Source organism: Pseudorca crassidens, chromosome 20 (assembly GCF_039906515.1).
Source record: "Pseudorca crassidens isolate mPseCra1 chromosome 20, mPseCra1.hap1, whole genome shotgun sequence".
NCBI lineage: Eukaryota > Metazoa > Chordata > Mammalia > Artiodactyla > Delphinidae > Pseudorca > Pseudorca crassidens.
In genome coordinates this window covers 14,331,451-14,349,545 of record NC_090315.1, presented here as the reverse complement: position 1 = coordinate 14,349,545, position 18,095 = coordinate 14,331,451, and the positions used below count along the sequence as shown (strand labels likewise).

General features: G+C 55.4%; 1 protein-coding gene across 7 annotated transcripts; it reads right to left on the bottom strand.

Annotated features, from left to right (window-relative positions):
* Positions 1-499: 499 nt before the first annotated feature.
* On the bottom strand, positions 500-12,775 carry LRFN1 (leucine rich repeat and fibronectin type III domain containing 1). 7 transcript variants are annotated; one of them, XM_067717908.1, is made up of 5 exons: positions 12,657-12,775; positions 10,157-10,189; positions 7,897-7,951; positions 6,042-7,484; positions 500-2,246 (listed from the first exon to the last, which is right to left on the bottom strand). In XM_067717908.1, the coding sequence occupies exons 4-5, from the start codon at positions 7,445-7,447 to the stop codon at positions 1,337-1,339; spliced, it is 2,316 nt and encodes a 771-aa protein (XP_067574009.1). In that variant the 5' UTR covers positions 7,448-7,484; positions 7,897-7,951; positions 10,157-10,189; positions 12,657-12,775; the 3' UTR covers positions 500-1,336. The 7 variants fall into 7 exon arrangements, with proteins under 7 accessions (XP_067574009.1, XP_067574011.1, XP_067574013.1 ...); XM_067717910.1 differs by lacking the exon at positions 12,657-12,775 and adding an exon at positions 12,451-12,566; XM_067717912.1 differs by lacking the exon at positions 12,657-12,775 and adding an exon at positions 12,351-12,465.
* Between the last annotated feature and the right edge of the window lie 5,320 nt (positions 12,776-18,095).

The window sequence follows — 18,095 nt, the reverse complement described above, 5'->3', positions numbered from 1 at the left end:
CCGTCCGACCTTGGAGAGATGAGCTGTGCTTAGCACAGTGCCTATGTGTAGAATGAACATTTCCTAGCTGCTCAGCACTAAAGATTCAGAAACCTGCCTGCCTTTTTAAAACCCAATTTTGCCACCTTCTGGTTATGTGACCTGGGGCAAGTTACTTTACTTCTGGGCCTCAATTTACTCATCTATAAAATGGGATAATGGTACTGATGTCCTAGGGCTGTTGTGAGGATTAAACGAATTAAGTGCTTGGCACACAGCAAGCACTCACTAAACCTTAGCTATTGTTTGTGCCTTTGGGGTTTTGTTTGTTTGTTTTGTTTTTGACATATTATTCCCCACCTCTAAGTCTCTCAGAGGGTAGGAAACTGTCTGCAAATCTTCCTGGGCCCAGTTAGCTGTCCTACCTTCAGACTCACTTAAGAGCCCTTACGCCGTAATCTAGGTCACCCTCCCCCTCAACCTCCCCAAGACACATGGACACACACAGAGGTCAGCAGAGTGGCCTCAGACACAGAAAAATGTTTAATTCTCCTGTGGCGGAGGGTCCCGGCTCCGGTAGGGAGGGGGATTTGGTTTTGGATTTTGTTCATGTGGGGATTTATTTGGGGGTTAAGAGGAAGGAAGAGGGGTGAGTCTGGTCCTTCCAGTGGGACCTGCCCGGGAGAATGTGTACTGGGGAGATATAATCTGGAGAGACAAGGAGGCTGGACGCAATACGGGAGTTCAGAGGGAGAAGAGATGACGGGACAGAGAAATAAGAGACAAACAGGGAAGGACGTAAGACAAAGACGACAGAGGGCGTGACAGAGACAAACGAAGGGAACGGAGAAAGGGGCACCCCAAGCCAGACCCGACGGGACCAGGGAATTGAATGGGGTGGGGGTGGGGGCTTTGGAGGCCGCCGCGGGACAGAATAGGATCTAGTCCAGCCAGATACAAGAAATGGGTCCCTCGCCCCTGCCCCGGGTCCCGGGCAGGGGGAGGGGTCTCGTGTCTCAGTGCTGCAGTGTCGGGGGACCCTGCCCCTCCCCGCGCTTCGCTGTGTAAGGCACCGGCTCCAGCGAGGTCCGCGAGCGCGCGGGGGGAGGGGCAGGAGGGGGGCTTAAAGTCCGTGGGGGAGAGGAGCTCGGCGGCCCACCCTCCAACCCCCCTAAGCGCGGGGGCGTGACTTCGAGCCGCAGCCCAGGCCGCCCACCCCATCCAGGGAGGAGAAGGGCACGCCTCCCCTGCAGTCCGACGTCTTTGCTCGGAGCTTTGTCCCCCGAGTCCTGCCCCGGCGTCCGGGCGGCTGGGCGTTTGTCCGCGGCACCCAGGCGTCCCGGCGCCCGCCAGCCGCTCACACGGTACTCTCCAGCATCCACTCGGTGCTGGTAAAGGCCAGGCGCGCCCTGGCGGCGCCCAGCCCCAGGTCTCCGTCCTCCCCGGCCGCGCCCCCTCCGGCCCCGTCCAGGTGCGGCGTGGACCGGTGGCGCTTTGTCCGCCGGGCGCGGCGCGGGTAACTGTGGCTCTGGAAGAGCGCCCCGTAGTCCCCGTCAAACGAATAGCGCTGCTGCGGTCTCGGCCGGGCCGGGGCTCCCCCAGGAACCAGAGCTAAAGTGGGGGGCGCCGAAGCCAGCGGTCCCAGGGCCCCAGAACGGCTCCTCCGAGGGCCAGCCGCGGCCCAGGACTCCTCCCCGGAGGTTTCCTCGGACGGCAGCAGGCACAGCGAGGTGGCTGAGCCGCCCAGGGAGCGTCCAAGGACCGCCTCCGGTTCCGCGGAAGCCGTGTCGGCCGCCACGGCCTTTGCCTCGACGGCCACCGCCGCAGCCGGAGCTGGCACCTCGCGCAGCGCCTCGTAGCGGTCTTGCGCCGGCGGGGGCGGGGCTTGCGTTGCGCCTGCGCCTGCGCCGTTGGTCTGAGAGCACACGTGGCTGACCCGCGGAGGCGACCTGGAGGTGCCCTTGACTCGGCGGCCATCCCCATCGCCGTAGACCTTGTAGCGGATCATGAGCAGAACTATGAAAACGAGGACGGAGGCGACAATGACACCCCCGATGGCGATGATCATGGTGCCGCCCAAGAAATGGGCCCTCAGTGGGCGGCAGGGCGCGGGATCCCCCGCCGTGGTAAACTGCACGCAGCCCACCACTCGGGTGGCGGGCAGCGCCGTGGCCCCATCGTCGTAGACGGCCAGCACGCACAGGTCGTAGGCGCGGCCCGCTGCCAGATCATTCACCAGGAAGGTCTGGCTGGTGGATGGGATCATCCTGCGGGAGGGGGCGGGATCAGCGCGGGGTTAGCTCCACTCTGAACCGCGATGCTTCAGTTGCACGTCCCACCCGGGGGGACCAAACGATACATCCCTACCAGTGTCTCACCCTCTACTGGGACAACAGCAGCCATTCAAGCAACAAATTCTCACCCTCTCAGGGCCTTTGATACAGCCCATGCCCCTTATCTGCATGCCCCACCCTCAGACCCACCCCCTGTCCGTGGCTCATCACCTACTAGGATAATTTTAGCCATTCATCTACCCTCATCTACATATCCTGGCCCCTGCCAGGGAGGAATGCTACAGTTTTTATGCCCTGCCCTCAAGGGGCATGCTCCCTAGCAGTGTCTCATTCCTACTAGGACAAATGCCATTCAAGCGTTCTTATCTACATACTCCCACCTTTAAGGGGATGGATGCTACAGGCCACGCCCCCTTACCTGCATGCCCCACCCTCACTCAAGTGGACAGTGAGGTCACCTCACACCCCGTGTTACTCCTACTGGGGCAATGGGTGCTCTTCTAGTTCCTCTCTTCTACACATTCTTGTCCTTTCGGGGAAACCATGATACAGACCACTCCCCCTCATCTGTACATCCTTGGGTATACACATCTCATAGCTGCATCTATTTTCTGGGACAATTTCCAAGCCCCTCAACTCCATATTTCCACCTACTAAGGGGCCAGGGCTAAAGGCCACTTCCCTTCTGATTGACAGGTGCCTTCCAAGCCACACCCCACAACGGTCCACTGGAGATGGTTCCCCTACTGTGCCTAGGACCATGTCTACTCTTTGCATGTCCCGCATGTGTCCATGTAATAAAGGCAACCACTCTGTGCATGCCCTGCCCCTATACTGCCTGAAGTCACTAAAGCCTGCCCCCCGGTAAGTTTCATCCATAATTGGGGCAAATGTAGCCAAGAAAGCATGCTCCTTTCTTGCTATGGGCCCCTGCCCTCAAATGAGCAGCAGTGTAGAGAAGTGGTTAAGCTGACAAAGTCTGAGAGCCACGATGCCAGGGTTTGAGTTCTCTTCTGCTCCTTGCTAGCTCTGTGACCTCAGGCAAGTTTCTTAACCTCTCTGTGTCTCATTTCCCCCAAATGGGGGTATTAACAATTCCTCCTCCATAGAGATGGCGTGAAGTATGATGAGTTAACATAGCCAAAGGCTGGCACTTAATAATTTCACTAACAGCTTGCGTCCCACACGATGCTGGCCAGTAACCCTTGCTGTGGCTCACACTCTCCTGCCAGCTGTGCTCCTCCGCATCTACAAGGCCATTCCCACTAGGCCTTGCCCCTCTTCTGTTGGCACACCCCTTTCATGTCCAGCCTCGGCTAACCTGGGACTGCCACATCCACATAGATTTGCATGCACTCAATCTCGCAAGCTCTCCTCTCCCACAAAGCTCTTAGTGGGTCACCAGAGACAAGAACCGCCTCTTCATCTGCGTGGGGACTATGCTGTAGGAGCGCCACCTCCTCTAAAGGCCATGCCCCCATCTCTACAGGCCACCTTCTGGTCCTGAAACCCACCTCAGTTCCTCCACCTCCAGAAGGTTCCACCACCACCAAGAGCCATCCTCCCACCGAAAGACTTCAGGTAAGGCCCTCACCACCTCATAAAGGCCAACCACCTCTCTGACTCTCCCCCTGCCTGCCATTTCACAGACCAGTGCCCCCCCCCACCCCATCCAACCTTGGGCCCCTGGCTCTAAGTCTTCCTCTTCCTCTCATCATCCCTTCTCAAAAAGCCTTGGATTCTTTTTGCTCCTTCCCCCAAAATAACCAGTTGCTAGGGACTCCCCCCTTTCCAAGGACAGAGGCTGGCTCCTTAAGAAAGCTTGAGCCCATGTTTCTCTAATTGGCTGTAAGACCCAAGCAAGCAGCAGAGCAGGCTTCTGGTTGGTTGTCACCTCCGCCCATGGCGGCAGTGAGGAAGTTAACCCCTGCAGTGCTGTAGCACAGGGGCCTGCAATGGGGGACGGAGGATAGGAACTGTGGCCCTACAGGGAATGGAAGAGTCCCAGGGTCTGCTGCCCAGCTGGAGACAGAGGGCCACCAACGTTGGCATACATGCAGGGTCTGGGGACCTGTAAACCTCCCTCCACTCCATCATGTAGTGACCATGGGTTAGAGAGAGAAGGAAAAGAGAAAGAGAGAGGTGGAGAATCACAGAAACCAAGAGCTGTTTACAGAAATGTATTATCCATCTCCCCTAATCCCTGCCTGGAAAACAGTAGGTGCTCGATAAACGTGTTCAGTGTAAAAAGGGCAGAATTAGGTGTTAGAAGGGTAAGAACTGGAATCCTGGCTCTGCCTCTTTCTGTGTGACCTTGAGCAAGTGACTTCCCCCAACTGAGCCTCACTTTCCCCTGTCTGTAAAATGGGAGGGGGATCATGGCTGCCTCACAGCGGAGTTGGGAAGGTCGAATGGAGTAGAATCCTTGGTAGCACGTTATAAAAGTTTTTGTTTTGTTCATTTGTTTGCCCTAATGTTTGTAAGACTGGGCCAGTGTTTGATCCATCTCGGTAGGCCCGGGCCCAGCATGGAAACTGGCATGCAGTAGGCATTTATTCAGTGTTTGGTGACCAGATTCAAAAAGAGAGGAAAATGAGGATGACAGAGACAAGAAAAAAGGGAGGCATCTACTCATTCAACCAACAATGGGAAAATGCCTACTGTGTGCCAGGACCGTGGCCAAGAGAACGCTGGGCAAGGTGAAGATGGAGCCCAAGAGGCAGACATCTCAGTGCAGGTCTGAGCACCCCCAAGATCTGAGGTTGCCCACGGGTGGGGAAATGGCTCCACCCGCTCTGGCGCCCCCAAGTGAAGTCAAACACAGGATTAAGCATTCAGTGGGCACTCTACAGTGTGTCCAAGGGAGGCAGAGCCAGGATGAAGGAGAGACGTCCACAGAGTCCACAACCACCTATCAAACTCTCCCACTGTGTGCCAGGTCTGTGGCTGTGAGCCACACTCAAAAACTACCCAGCTGGAGAGGCAACGCAAGGCCAAGGCTGTTAATTCATCGTGTACGGCCTCCTCCCTCCGGGCTGTGAGCTCCCTGAGGGCAGGGACTGCTCTCTTGGTCTCCCTGTGTCCCCTGCACCCAGCTCAGGGCCTAGCAGAGAGCCGGGGCTTAGTGCCTCATGAGGGCAGGAGGGAGAGAAGGTACAGACAGACAGAGACATGGCGAGAACAAGAGAAAAACAGATGATGGGGGAAAGTAACTCTTTAACATCTGTCTACACCATACGTGTCTGTCCTCACCGGGGCGATGGCTTCTAACCCAGTGGATGGTGGAAATAATTTGTATTTATATCTTTTTCTCATACTTTTCTGTTTCTATAATGTACCCAATGTATTGATACAGTAGCACTGGTATATAATTTCCAAATATGAATGTAACTGTAAATATATATGTGTGAGTATACTTCATGCTCTAGAATGTTTAACTGACAAGGTAGACAATCGGACACCTTTGGCGAGCAGTGACGTAGACCACGAGCCCCACGAGAGCAGGGATCATGCTGGGCGCACTCAGTTATAACTCCAGTGCCCAGCCCCGGTCTGGCTCATGTGGGTGCGAAACGAAGATATGCAAAATGTGTGAAACACAAAGACAGTGAGACAGAAAGAGAGAGAGAAGGAAATATGGCAAATGAGAGCCGGAGACCACTCTACGTACCCATCTAGAACCCCAGCTGAGCAAGAAGGCCTAGTGAGCCGGCAGATGGGAGGGAGGGCCCCTGGGGTGGGAGGAGGTCCTGGGACTGCAGCACCCACCTGTAGACAAGGGAGTCATCCGCGGAGCTGTTGTACTGGACCTGGTACATGCGGATGCCAGGCACGGGCCTCTGGGCTGGCCAGCGGATGAGCACGGAGCTGGAGGTGAGCTCGGCAGCCACAAGCCGGCGCTCAGCCCCAGATTCATTGGCACCAGGTCGGCCAGGTGTAGCGATGTCCGAGGAGCCAGGCTCGGTGAGAGGTGGTGGGGCGGCCGGCGGGGGCGCCATCAGAGGCAGAGGCACCACGCACACCTCCACCGGTGCCGTGGCTTCCCCGGCGGCGTTGGAGGCTATGCAAGTGAACGTGCCACTGTCCCGCAAGGTGGTGATGGTTACATCCAGTGTCCCATCCCCCCGGACCCGGGTCCGGCTCGAGTTCCCCAGCAACCGCCCATCAGGTGCCACCCAATGCACTACCGGCTCAGGGTCACCCACAGCGCGGCATCGCAGGCTGACCGCCTGGCCCTCCACCACCAGGGCCCGGCCGCCTGCTTGCCGAGTGATCAACGGAGGTTCACACAGGAACTCCTCCTCGGGGATGGACCAGAAGTAGCGGTCAGTGAGGTGCTCAGGGGTGGCGCACGTCTCCAGGTCATCCTCCCTCGTCAGCCGCCGCAGCCAGAGCAGCTCGCAGTTGCAGTGCAGGGGGTTGCCGCCGAAGCTGACCGTGAGCGGCGTGGGTGGCTTTGGCCCGGGGCCTTGGGACCTCAGGAAGAGCCCGTCAGGGGGCAGTTTATGCAGGCGGTTGGAGGTCATGTCCAGGCGAACCAGTTTGTGAAGCTGCACGAAGGTACCTTCGGCGATGTGGTCGATCAGGTTGTGGTCCAGCGTGAGGGTGTTCAGGTTCACCATCTGGCCTACGGCCTCCCACGGCAGGGCCTCCAAGTTGTTGTAGGACAGATCCAGGTCCTCCACGGTGGAGAGAAAGGCGTCGAAGGCGGCCGACTCCACCCGGCGGATCTGGTTATTGCCGAGGATCAGGTGGCGGAGGTTGCCCAAGCCGCGGAGCTGGTCGCCCCGGACCTCCGCCAAGCGGTTGCTGTCGAGGTGCAGGGCGCGGAGGGCGCGGAGGTCTGCAAAGGCGCCGGCCGCCACCTGGCCGATGGTGTTCCGGGAGAGGGTGAGGTGCACCAGGCTGGTCATGTTGGCGAAGTCTCGGCGGCGGACGGCCGCGATGAAGTTGTCGGTGAGCCGCAGCTCCACCACGCGCCGGTCGATGGCCGGAGGCACAAAGAGCAAGCCGGTCTTGGCGCACAGCATGGTCAGCGTGGGCGCCACGTTCTGGCAGATGCAGCGGCCGGGGCAGGGCTGGCCTCGAGATGCCCCCGCCCAGAGAAGCAGCAGAAAGGGCAGGGCAGCAGGCGGCAGCGAGAGGAGCGCCGAGGAGAAGGGGCCTGGAGCCATGGTGCAGGGGGAAGACGGGAGGAGTGGGAGGTGAGATCTGCAAGGAAGGAGAAGGGTCACCCAGGCGTAGGGCTTGACCGCCAGCCTGGCCACCCTGGGATTTCCTGCTAGGAGTCCGACCCAGATCCCTCCCTTCCTGACAAGCGGGTCCTTTAGAACAGTGACAAGACTGATTATCAGCTGGCATGCACTTGTTAATAGATAACAGTATTTCCATTGCTGCTTGGTAAATTACCACTGCCCCACCTCTGAGTGTCCTACCCACCTCTGCCCTTCTTCTAGGAGCTCCCAGACCTCTTATAATCTCACAACCAGAGGGATGTCATCTGGCCCAGCCTGTGTCTTCCACTACCCATGATATATTTTGAAAAATCACAGCTGACTAGGGCTTAAAGTCATGGATATCAAAGCCATACTCCCTGGGTTCAAATTCCAGCTCTGACACTTACTAGCTGTGTGACCTCGGGCAAGTGTCTGAACCTCTCTGAATCTCGGTTTCTTCATCTGTAAAATGGAGATAAAAACAGGCCTTACCTCTGTGAGGATTAAATGGATTAATGAGCATGGTATACTCAGAACAGTGCCCAGCATATAAAATGTGTTCAATACATGTAAGTGGATAATTATTATTATTATCATCGTGTCCAATATGTGCCAGAGATAAAAATGTGCACTATTATTAAGAGCAAGGGCTTTAGATCAAATAGACTCAGGTTCAAGTCCTGGCTTCCCCAGCTTGCTAGCTCTGTGACCCCAAACCAATGATTTTCCCTAACTAGGCCATAATTTCCTGATTTGTAAAATGGTCTGATAATTGTACTGTCTTCATTGGGTTGCTGCAAGAGTTCAGTGAACTCATTCATAGGGGTCACTGAGCATCGGGCCTGGCACACAGTAAGTATTCAGTAAATGTTAAGGGTAATACACCCCCCGCAACCTCTGGCTGTAGCAGAGGGGTTCTGATGGTGGGAGAGGCTGAGAAAAACACATCAGTCTCCCTGCTCAGTCTTGAAAAGTCTTTCTCTGAGGCTGGTTTCATCCTGGGCTCTGCTGAGCTCCCACACAGGGGGCAGACTTTCATGCTCACATTAATGGGCACAAGGCCCCATATATGCCTACACACACACACACTCACACACACACACACACACACACACACACACACAAAATCAGGCTGTGCCTCTGCTCCAGGCAAAACCTTCCGGCAGGGATTCCCCCTGCGGCAGCTGCAGCCCACGACATGTCAACTCCCATCACAACACAGGGTGGGTGGGGGGTGAAGAGAAAAGGATGGGAAGGGGGGGGTCCCTGAAACTGTTTTCACCCCACCCCATGCCCCAGTCCCTGCTGGCCCACCTCCCAGGAATCTGCATTTGGGGCCTGTGACCTGATGTGGCCTTGATCCTTCGGCCCATGGGGAGGGGGACTGTGGACACAGAGAAGGGGCCAAGAGACAGAGACGAGGGGGAGGGAGAGATGGACTCGCAGTTACAGAGAGACAGATTCAGAGAGAGAGACAACGAGATAACAAGAGAAAGAATCTGAAAGAAAGGTGAAGAGGCAGTAAGACTGAAGCAAAGAGAGCCAGAAAAACTGGGTGGAGGAGACACACACAGAAAAGAGAGACTGAGACACAGAGATGGAGAGGGGGAGAGACAGGAAGAGAAAGTAAGAGTGTTATAGAGACAGATAAAGACGGGAAGAAAGAGAGAGACTGAGGGAGACGGTGATGGGGCTGAAGAGAGAAAAAGGCAAAGTCAGGGTATCCCACCATCTCTGAGGCCCCCCACTAATTTGTCTTGCACTCCCTCCAGGACACTGCTCTACAATGGACAGAAAACCCTGGCCTGGGCGGTGGCGCTCCCAAGGTAGGAGGCCCAGCTCTGTACCTGCTTGGCAGTAGGGTCTCTAGGGCTCAGAACCACAATCTATGCAACGGGAAGTCCCACAGCTTGGGTGGGACTCAAGTTGAAACTGTAATAATAACACTGAAAATAGCTAACATTCATCGAGAGGCAGTGCAGCCTTGCCGGACAGAATCTGGCCCCAACCTTTCCAGGTTCACACCCCCAATTCCCTGCTGTGTGACTTTAATCAGGTGACTTCCTCTCTTTGTGCCTCAGTGTGTTCATCTGTAAAACAAGGATGATAGCACCTGCCTCACAGGATTATTGTGAGGATTAGATGAGATAATACACTGTAACATGCTTAGAGTAGTTGCTGACAGAGTAAACACTATATAAACGTTAGCTGCTATTAGCGTTAAATTATCGTTTTCTCTGGCTTTTTCTCAGCCACCAGCAGGTCTGAGTATCAGGAGATTTTCCCACGTACATGCACATACACACACACAATGGTAAACTATATCCATGCCACTCTCCAAATGCAGGGTCATATCACGTCAGGAAACTCTTTTGGATCCTTTACTGATATGTGGAAACTTCCCTTTTCCGACCACTTGACTCATCCTGAAAGGGGATGCCTCCAGGTCTGAGACCACCACCTACCACCCATGCCATGGTTCTTTCGAGCCCTTACCCAAACACGATGTTCCTGACCTTGTCCCTACCCCCCAGCCTGGGGGGCACCTGGTCCCTGCCATAACCGCCACTGAAATCCATACAAGGCAGTGTTCCAGGCCTCCAGCTGGCTCAGAACAAGCCCAGTCACTCCACATCTCTCTCCCCAGCCTGTGGGACCCCCACTCACCTCTCTTCAGGGAATCAGGGCCTGGGCCAGTACCTGCAAAGGAACAAAACCACACCGTTAACATTCTTCTGGCTCCTCTCCGGAGACCTGCCGCAGAGACCATCTCAGCCAAGGAAGTCCCTGGTGTGATCACTCTCTCAGCTCTCCTGCTGCAGATTCTGCATAGTCTCAGGTGGACCCAGGAAGTCATCTCTGGAAACCAAGGAGTCTGGGCCTAAGACTGTTCACCCTCCAAAACCCAAGAGTCTAGGACTTTTGTCCTTTGTCCTCTGGGGGCTCAAGAGGCTAAGAACCCCACCCTCCCCTTCCCTCAGATTCAAGAGTCCAGGTCTCAGTTCCTGCCTTTCTCAAGACACAGGACTCTGGCCCCCCAGCCCTCTTCTCCTTCAAACCCAGGATTCTAGGCTCCCAGCCTCCTCCTTCCAGAATCCACATCCCAGTCCCCCAACTTCAAAGACCTGAACAGTACCAGGAGCTGGGGGAGGACCAGAGATTCTCATCTTCACCATCACACCACTGTCACACCAACATGTGTGGACATGCCAAAACCCACATGGGCCCACAACCCACGACTCTCCATCTGGATTTCCATGGACACAGCAGCATGATCTGTGTGCCCCCCGCCCTCAACAGACTCTTGGTCCAGGATGTGGGCACACTTGTATCCATGGATCCCAGCATACCACAGGTCATGCCACATGGGCCCCAATTCACTGGGCCCATAAGTGGGGTCAGCCTTGTGTCAAGGACACAGGCACATGTGCGCATATCATCCTGAATATATGTATTTGAACATACACAACCCCACCCCCCAGAGACCAACGTGAACACAAAAATGGACTCACAGTATAGACACATACCCTCAAGGTTGACACCCCAATGCACAACCACACATACCATATTGCCTTTTCCCTTGTACACTCACACACAGATGCACACACACAAGAGTGAAACCCACGTGTCCCCAGGTGCGTGCACCTATAACCGATCTACCCTTGCACACTCACCAACACACAGGGGCACACACATACAACAGATGCTCACGTGCACAGATACACAGGTGCATGCTCTTAAATGCCCAAACACACTCATGCAACTTCACATATCCCCATGATGCATGGTCACATACATTACCACACCAACAGATGCACGAATGCACACACTCGCGAATACACACCTCACACACATACACAGAACCACAACATGCACAGATGCTTACAAGGCTGATACACACTCAAACAAGCACACAGGTACAGAAAGACCCACCTCTGCACAGACACTCCCAGGTGCTCACTCATAACAGACGTGCTCGCACAACTGCCCTGTGAGGGATTTACACACTTACAAATACACACAAAATATTGAACCACAGTGGCACAGTCAACAGATAAGCAGAGAACCCCACTCACACACAGTCATGGACACACATGCCTCCCAGACCTGAGGCACCCCCGCCCCACCTACTGCCCAGGCCAAAGAAATCCTAACATCCCTCCCTCCCAGCACAACCCCTCCCCAGCCAGGTCAGAGTTCAGCAGGTCGAATCTCAGAGGGTTGAGGGCCTGAGTCGTAGAGCATTGGTCCAAGGCAATCCTCCCACCAGCAGCCCAAAGGTCCCTCAGCCTGGCTATCTGGATGCAGGCAACTCCGGCCCCATCTGCGGAGATCTGGCCGGTGAGGGAGTGGGGTGGGATGGGTGTGGGAAAGGGCCGGGTCTGCATCCCTCCCCTAGGGCCCATCTGTCCATCCCTCGGCCTCTCATCCCTCCATCTGTCCACCTACCGGCTGCCCATCCCCCCCCACCCAGCCACCAGGAAGGGGAAGACATGGCCGTCTCCCCCAAGGACCACCGAGGACCACCACCCCCCCCGGAGTTGACATGGACCGAGGAAGCGGCAAACTCCCCTCCCCCAAACCCACACAGAGGCCTGGTCCCACGAGGCGCTGAGCCCCAGCCCTCCGCCGGGAACCTGACATGGACGCACAGACACACACCCTCGGAGACATACAACCCGCAGACACACACACACACGCACAAATGGACACCCAAGCGGGCACACCCGGTTACACAGATCCTGGGATGGACATCCAACCCGGACACAAACACCCAACGCAGCTAGCCGCGCGAAGACACTAGCTGCGGGGGGGTAGGGTGGGGGACCCACACCTGAGCACACAACCCACGCACACACACCTGCACACAGCCCCTCCGATGGGCGCGCGACAGCCCCCCAGACACACAGCAGGAGGGGCAGCCACCCGGGGGGACACACACGCACGGCAGGACACAGCACCTCGGCTCGACACCCGGCACACACCCGGATGGCCACACAAGCAGGGCGCCGCACACGCCGGCGCCGGGCACACAGAGGGCCGCGCGAGCGCACGCCGGGCCCGCCGCAGCGCCGCGGACACACACTCACACGCTCGCACGCTCACACCGGCGCTCACACCGGCGCCCCCGCCCGCCGCCTCCCTGGCCGCTGCGGGCCGCGCTCACCCAGTCAAGGGGGGGCCCCGGGCCCGGCCCCGCCGCCGCTGCCTCGCTCCGCGCCATGGTGGGGGGAGGGCCGGGGGAGGGGGCGCGGTGCCGCGGGGCCGCCTCCCTCCCGCCTCCCGCCCTCCCTCCCGAGCCGCCGCCGAGCTCCGCCCTCCGCACCGCCCGCCGCCGGAGCCCCGCCGCCGCCACCACCGCAAGCGGGGAGGGGACGCCGACCGGAGGGGCCGGGCGGGGCGGCTACACGCCCCCGCCCCCCGCCCCTGGGCCAGCTGCAGACCCCTCTCCCCTGCGGAGCTGCCGGCCCGCCCCCAACCCCTCCCCAGCCCCACCTCCAGCCCTGCCGGCTTCCCGGGAGACCACCAGACCACGCCCCGACTGGCATGGGGAACCCTTGAAGCCCCAGTGGAGACCTCGGATCGTGTCCCAATGCCCAGGGGGACTCCAGATCATGCCTTACCTCCTTTGAGAACCCAGACCATGTTCCTCAGCCACCCAGGACCACAAATCATGTCCTGCTCTCCTTGGTGACCTCAGACTCTGCCCCAAACCCATCAGGGACCTTAGTCTGTACCCCCAAATCTAAGGGGACCCCAGACCACATCCCAGCATCCAAGGGGATCCACAGCACCCCCATCAGGGACCGTAAGTCATACCCCAACATTCAGGTGGACCCCAGACAACACCCCATCACTCAGGGCCCCCAGATCACACCCCAACATCCAGAGAGGATTCAGACTATATGTCAACATCCAGGGAGACCCCAGATCGCGCCTTACTCCCTTTGGAGACCCAAACCATGTTCTACAGCCACTCAGGACCACAAACCATATCCCACTCCTTCCTGGGGACCCTCTATGTCCTTCTAACCTCTCGACCTCAAACCATTCCCTGCCCCCCAATAGGAACTCCAGACCACGTCTAACATCTAGGAGGCCCAAATATGTCTCTTACCCACATGGGAGACCCTAAACGTTCCTGATTACCCCCATTAGATCCCAGACCGTCCTCCCCTCCAAGGCACCCCTTGGTTTACAGAATGCCCAATTTGCCCCAGATTCTTGATCTTCCTCCCCACCGGTGCTGCCCTCCTGAGGACCCAGCCTCCTCCCCATTCCTATTCTCTCTCTTGAACCCTGAAGACCTTTCCCCCTCCCTGTGACTTCTGTGGAGTCCAGAATGCCTTGTTCCTTCCTTGTTCAGACCTCTTTGCCCAACTCCTATCAAATAGCTGACCCCCAGCCCTTCTCCCACTGAGTATCTCAGGCCACTTTCCACCTCTTTTTGAGATATTCACTGGCCCCTAAACCCAGCAAGTCCTCCCCTCAAAATCTGTCTTATTGCAATTCCCCAGCTTCCTGGTGGCGCAAATCCCTCCCATTTTGAATCCCATTTGGATTCCAAGGTCTTCCCCTAAACCCCTTCCCTAAATTCTTCCCAGCCACATCATCACATGGAGCTTGCCCTGCCCCCCAGATCAAGGGCATCTCTGCAGAGCTTCCCTCTAGTGAACCTCCCTCTAGTGAAGCTCCAGTGAACCACTCACAACGATTAGATGCCCCTGGGGACACTCACAATCCCACCTCCCACCCCCTAGTCTTTAAATTTCACCATCACCATCACCATTACCACCACCACCCAGGCACCATCCCCACCTCTCACCCTGGTATTTGGTGCTCCCTGCCAGGATGTGGAGGACCAGGGCTGGGAGGACAGATGTGGGAGAATAATAACAGCAACAGCAAAAGTGGACACGTGTCAAACACTACTATGTACCAGGAGTGGATCTAAGGGCTTCACATATATGACTCCATTCACTCTTCACAGCAGCCAGATGAGGAAGTCGCATTATTATCCCCATTTTACAGATGAAGAAAATTGAGCCACAGAGAGGTTTAGTCACTTGCCTAAGGTCACACAGATGGTAAATGTCAGAACAAGGTGGAGGCGAAGGGGAAAGAGGGTGAGGGCAGGCCTGGGATGGACGGGAGTGGAAGGGGGCAGGGTGGTGAGAAGTTAATAATAAGAGAGACAAAGGTATACAGAGATGGAGAAACAAAGAGCCTGAGCCCAGGCAAAGACAGCCTCACTCACAGAGCATATCTGGCCCTGTGAGCTCTGGCCCCTGCCCACCTCTTGACATCATCCCTGACCACGTTTGTCTTTTAGCCTCAATAATGAATTTTCTCTTCCTCCAACATACCACCTCAATTCCAGCCCCTTGGCCTTTGCACTGTTTTCCCCTTCCATGGCTGATCCCATCTTTTCATTCAATTCTTAATTCAAATGTAATCTCTTCAGAGATCTCTTTCCCATGACCAATTTACATCCCCACCACCACCAATTCTCCTGATGTCTGCAGATTACTTTGAAATACTTTAAAAATAAAAATGGATTCATGGATGGATAGATGGATGGCTATGTGATAAAGCAAGCACAGTCAAAACGTTAATGGTAGGGAATTCCCTGCCAGTCCAGTGGTTAAGACTCCAAGCTTCCAATGCAGGGGGCACAGGTTCAATCCCCGGTCAGGGAACTAAGATCCCACATGGCACATGGCGCAGCCAAAAAGAAAAGCTAATGGTAGAATCTAGGTGATGGATATATGGGTGTTCACTGTAAAATTATTTCAACTTTGCTGTATGTTTGAAATTCTTCATGATAAATGTTGGTGGGGAAAAAAACAGAGGACTCTTCTAGAGACTAAAGAGGCGGCAAAAAAAACACAAAACTCAGATGGGTCCCACCATTTTTATCATCCCATCACCTCATTTTATTTCCTTCATAGCCCTATCACTCTTGCTAATACTTGCTAATACTCTTGTTTGCTTGTTGTTTACCTATTTATCATTTACTTATTCATTTATTGCTTATTGTCTAGTCATTGAAATGTAAGCCACCTGAAGGAGGTGGCATGGGCACCAGTTTTCTCCGGTGTCCAGAGTAGTAATTGGCACCCAGTAGGTGTTCGGTAAACATGTGTTCTTGAACTCCTCTTAAGAGAGGGTCTGGAAGCTAGATCTGCTGCAGACTCACTGGAGAGCCCACACTCAGGAATACACAGGATCTCCCAGCCTGGGGTCCCTGCAAAGGGAAGGATATACCCCAGAGGCAGGGGAATGCCCCATGAGGTCAGGGAATGTGAGATGGCCTGAAAAACAGGGCAACAGGTGGAAGCTGATAGTATGATTAATTCCCTGGGGCCCTAATTCCTGACCTAGACCAGCTAATAGAGATCCAATCTAATTCTTCAACAACTTAGGCCCTGCCCCCAAGCATAGGCTCCACCCTCTGTCTCTAAGGCCCCACCCCACAGCAAAATCTCTCCCCTATCTGACCTAAATAAATAACACCCCTCGGGACATCTCTGGTGGGCCAGTGGTTAAGAATCCCCCTTCCAATGCTTGGGACACGGTTTCTATCCCTGGTCGGGGAATTAATATCTCACATGCTGCGGGGCAACTAAGCCCACACGCCACAACTAGAGAGCCCATGTGCCACAACTACAGAGCCCACGCGGCCAGAGCCCACGGGCCACAACTAGAGAGAAGCCCACGCACCACCCCCCGCAAGGAAAGATTCCACATGCCGCAACTAAGACCCGAGGCAGCCAAAAATAAATAAATAAATACTTTAAATAACACCCCTCAAGCCTAGGTCTCACCCTCACAGCCCAAGCCCCACCCCTTTACCTTAGTCACCACCCTAAAATTTATAACATTCATACTTCTTAAGCCTGGGCCCTGCCCCCACCTAAGCCCCACCCCTCCACCTTAGGCTCCACTCCAAAAGCGTCAAGCTTTCAGCCTAAGCACTGGCCCTTCAAGCCTAACTTGGGTACCCCATTCTCAGCTCCGACCTAACGTCCAGTCTTCACCTGTTCAACATAAGCCCTGCTCACATTCAAGGTTAGCAGGGAGAAGTGCCCCAGGAAAAGCCTAGGGAGCCTGGATTTGTGGGAACCTAGAGAGGAGGTTGGTGGAAAGAGAGGAGGTGGCTCCCAGTTTGTACCGCCCCTCAAAGGCCTGGCCCCAAACCAAAAGCAACGCCCCATTGAGCCCACTTTGCATTGTACAGCGGTATTCTGTTCTGACCTCTTTGATTGGTCCCTCCACAAGCCCTCTACTCAAACCTACTCTGCATTGGACTGCCCCTCAGAGTCACCCTCTCTGATTGGTCCCTGCTTTCCAAACTCCTTGCTCCTGATTGGGCAAGTCCTTGCACATGCCTCTTTCTGATTGGATCGTTTGCAATCATGAACCTGGAGGCAGACAGTTTAACCGTGGTGTGGGGGGTAGTGGGAGGAGAAAGAGGAGGTAGAGGAAGAGGAGCGGGTTCCCTGAATCCCCTGCCTAAGAGAGGGAGTGGCCGTGGACCACAGGATAGCTTTGGGTTAAAGTTCTAACTGTACAGACCACTAGCTGTGTGGCTTTGAGCAACTATTTTTGACTTCTGTGCCTCAGTTTCTTCATTTGTAAATTGGGATAAAACTGGTACCTTCTTCACGGGTTACTGTAGGAATTAAATTAGTTAATACCTGTAAAGTGCTTATAGAAGTACCTGGCACATAGGAAGCCCTCAATCAGAGTTGGCTATTATTATCCATTTGATCATGTAAGTTCATGACCTTGGACAAGTCCTTTTGCCTCTCTGATCCCTGCAGACCAGGAGTTGCTGACCTCTTCATTGAATGACCCGTCCTATCTCCTCATCTCTAGCCTTTAGGAACTGAGGCTGTGCAGAGGGATGTGTAGAGACATCCCTAGCAAGAGAAATGGGATAGGGGCACCAGCATGGGTGAAAGAGAGGAGAGGCGCTCAACCCAACCCTCTCCCCACAGAAAACTGAGGGCAGTGGGGATCTCTCTATAGTCCAGTGTAGAGCGATTCTATCCTGAATCCCTCATGCAAAGGGCTTGTCCTGACTGGGGACAAGGGGCAAGGGATGGGACAGAGTGGGGTGATGAGGACATGTTAAGGCTGGGAAGGAAGGGGAAGGGTTGGAGCTGGGCTTGTGGACCCTCCCCCAGGAATGACAGGGCCGGGGGAGGGGCAGCCAGGGCCCAAGGTCACTCTGTCCTTGTTACCATGGCAACAGCCACCTCTCAACTGGGAACCTGGAAAAGGGTGGGAGGAGGGAGTTCCCAGGTCCCTGAATCTAGGGACAGAGAGAGGAACAATCAGAGACCTGGAGGAGAGGCAGAGAGAGACAGTGATTCAACTCTGTGAAAACCTGCCCATCTCAGAATCCTCAGAGCCTGGTACACTGTGGGTGCTCAGTGAATGTCCCTCAGAAACAGAAAGCCTGAGAGAGTCAAGTACCCAGAGATGACAGAGAAAGAAAGAAGAATCTCCAGACAGGGGCAGGCAGTGTCCCTTTCCTGCCTCCTCAACCTCATACTCCTCGGGGTTCCACTGAGAGTCCTGGATCCTCTTAATCTTT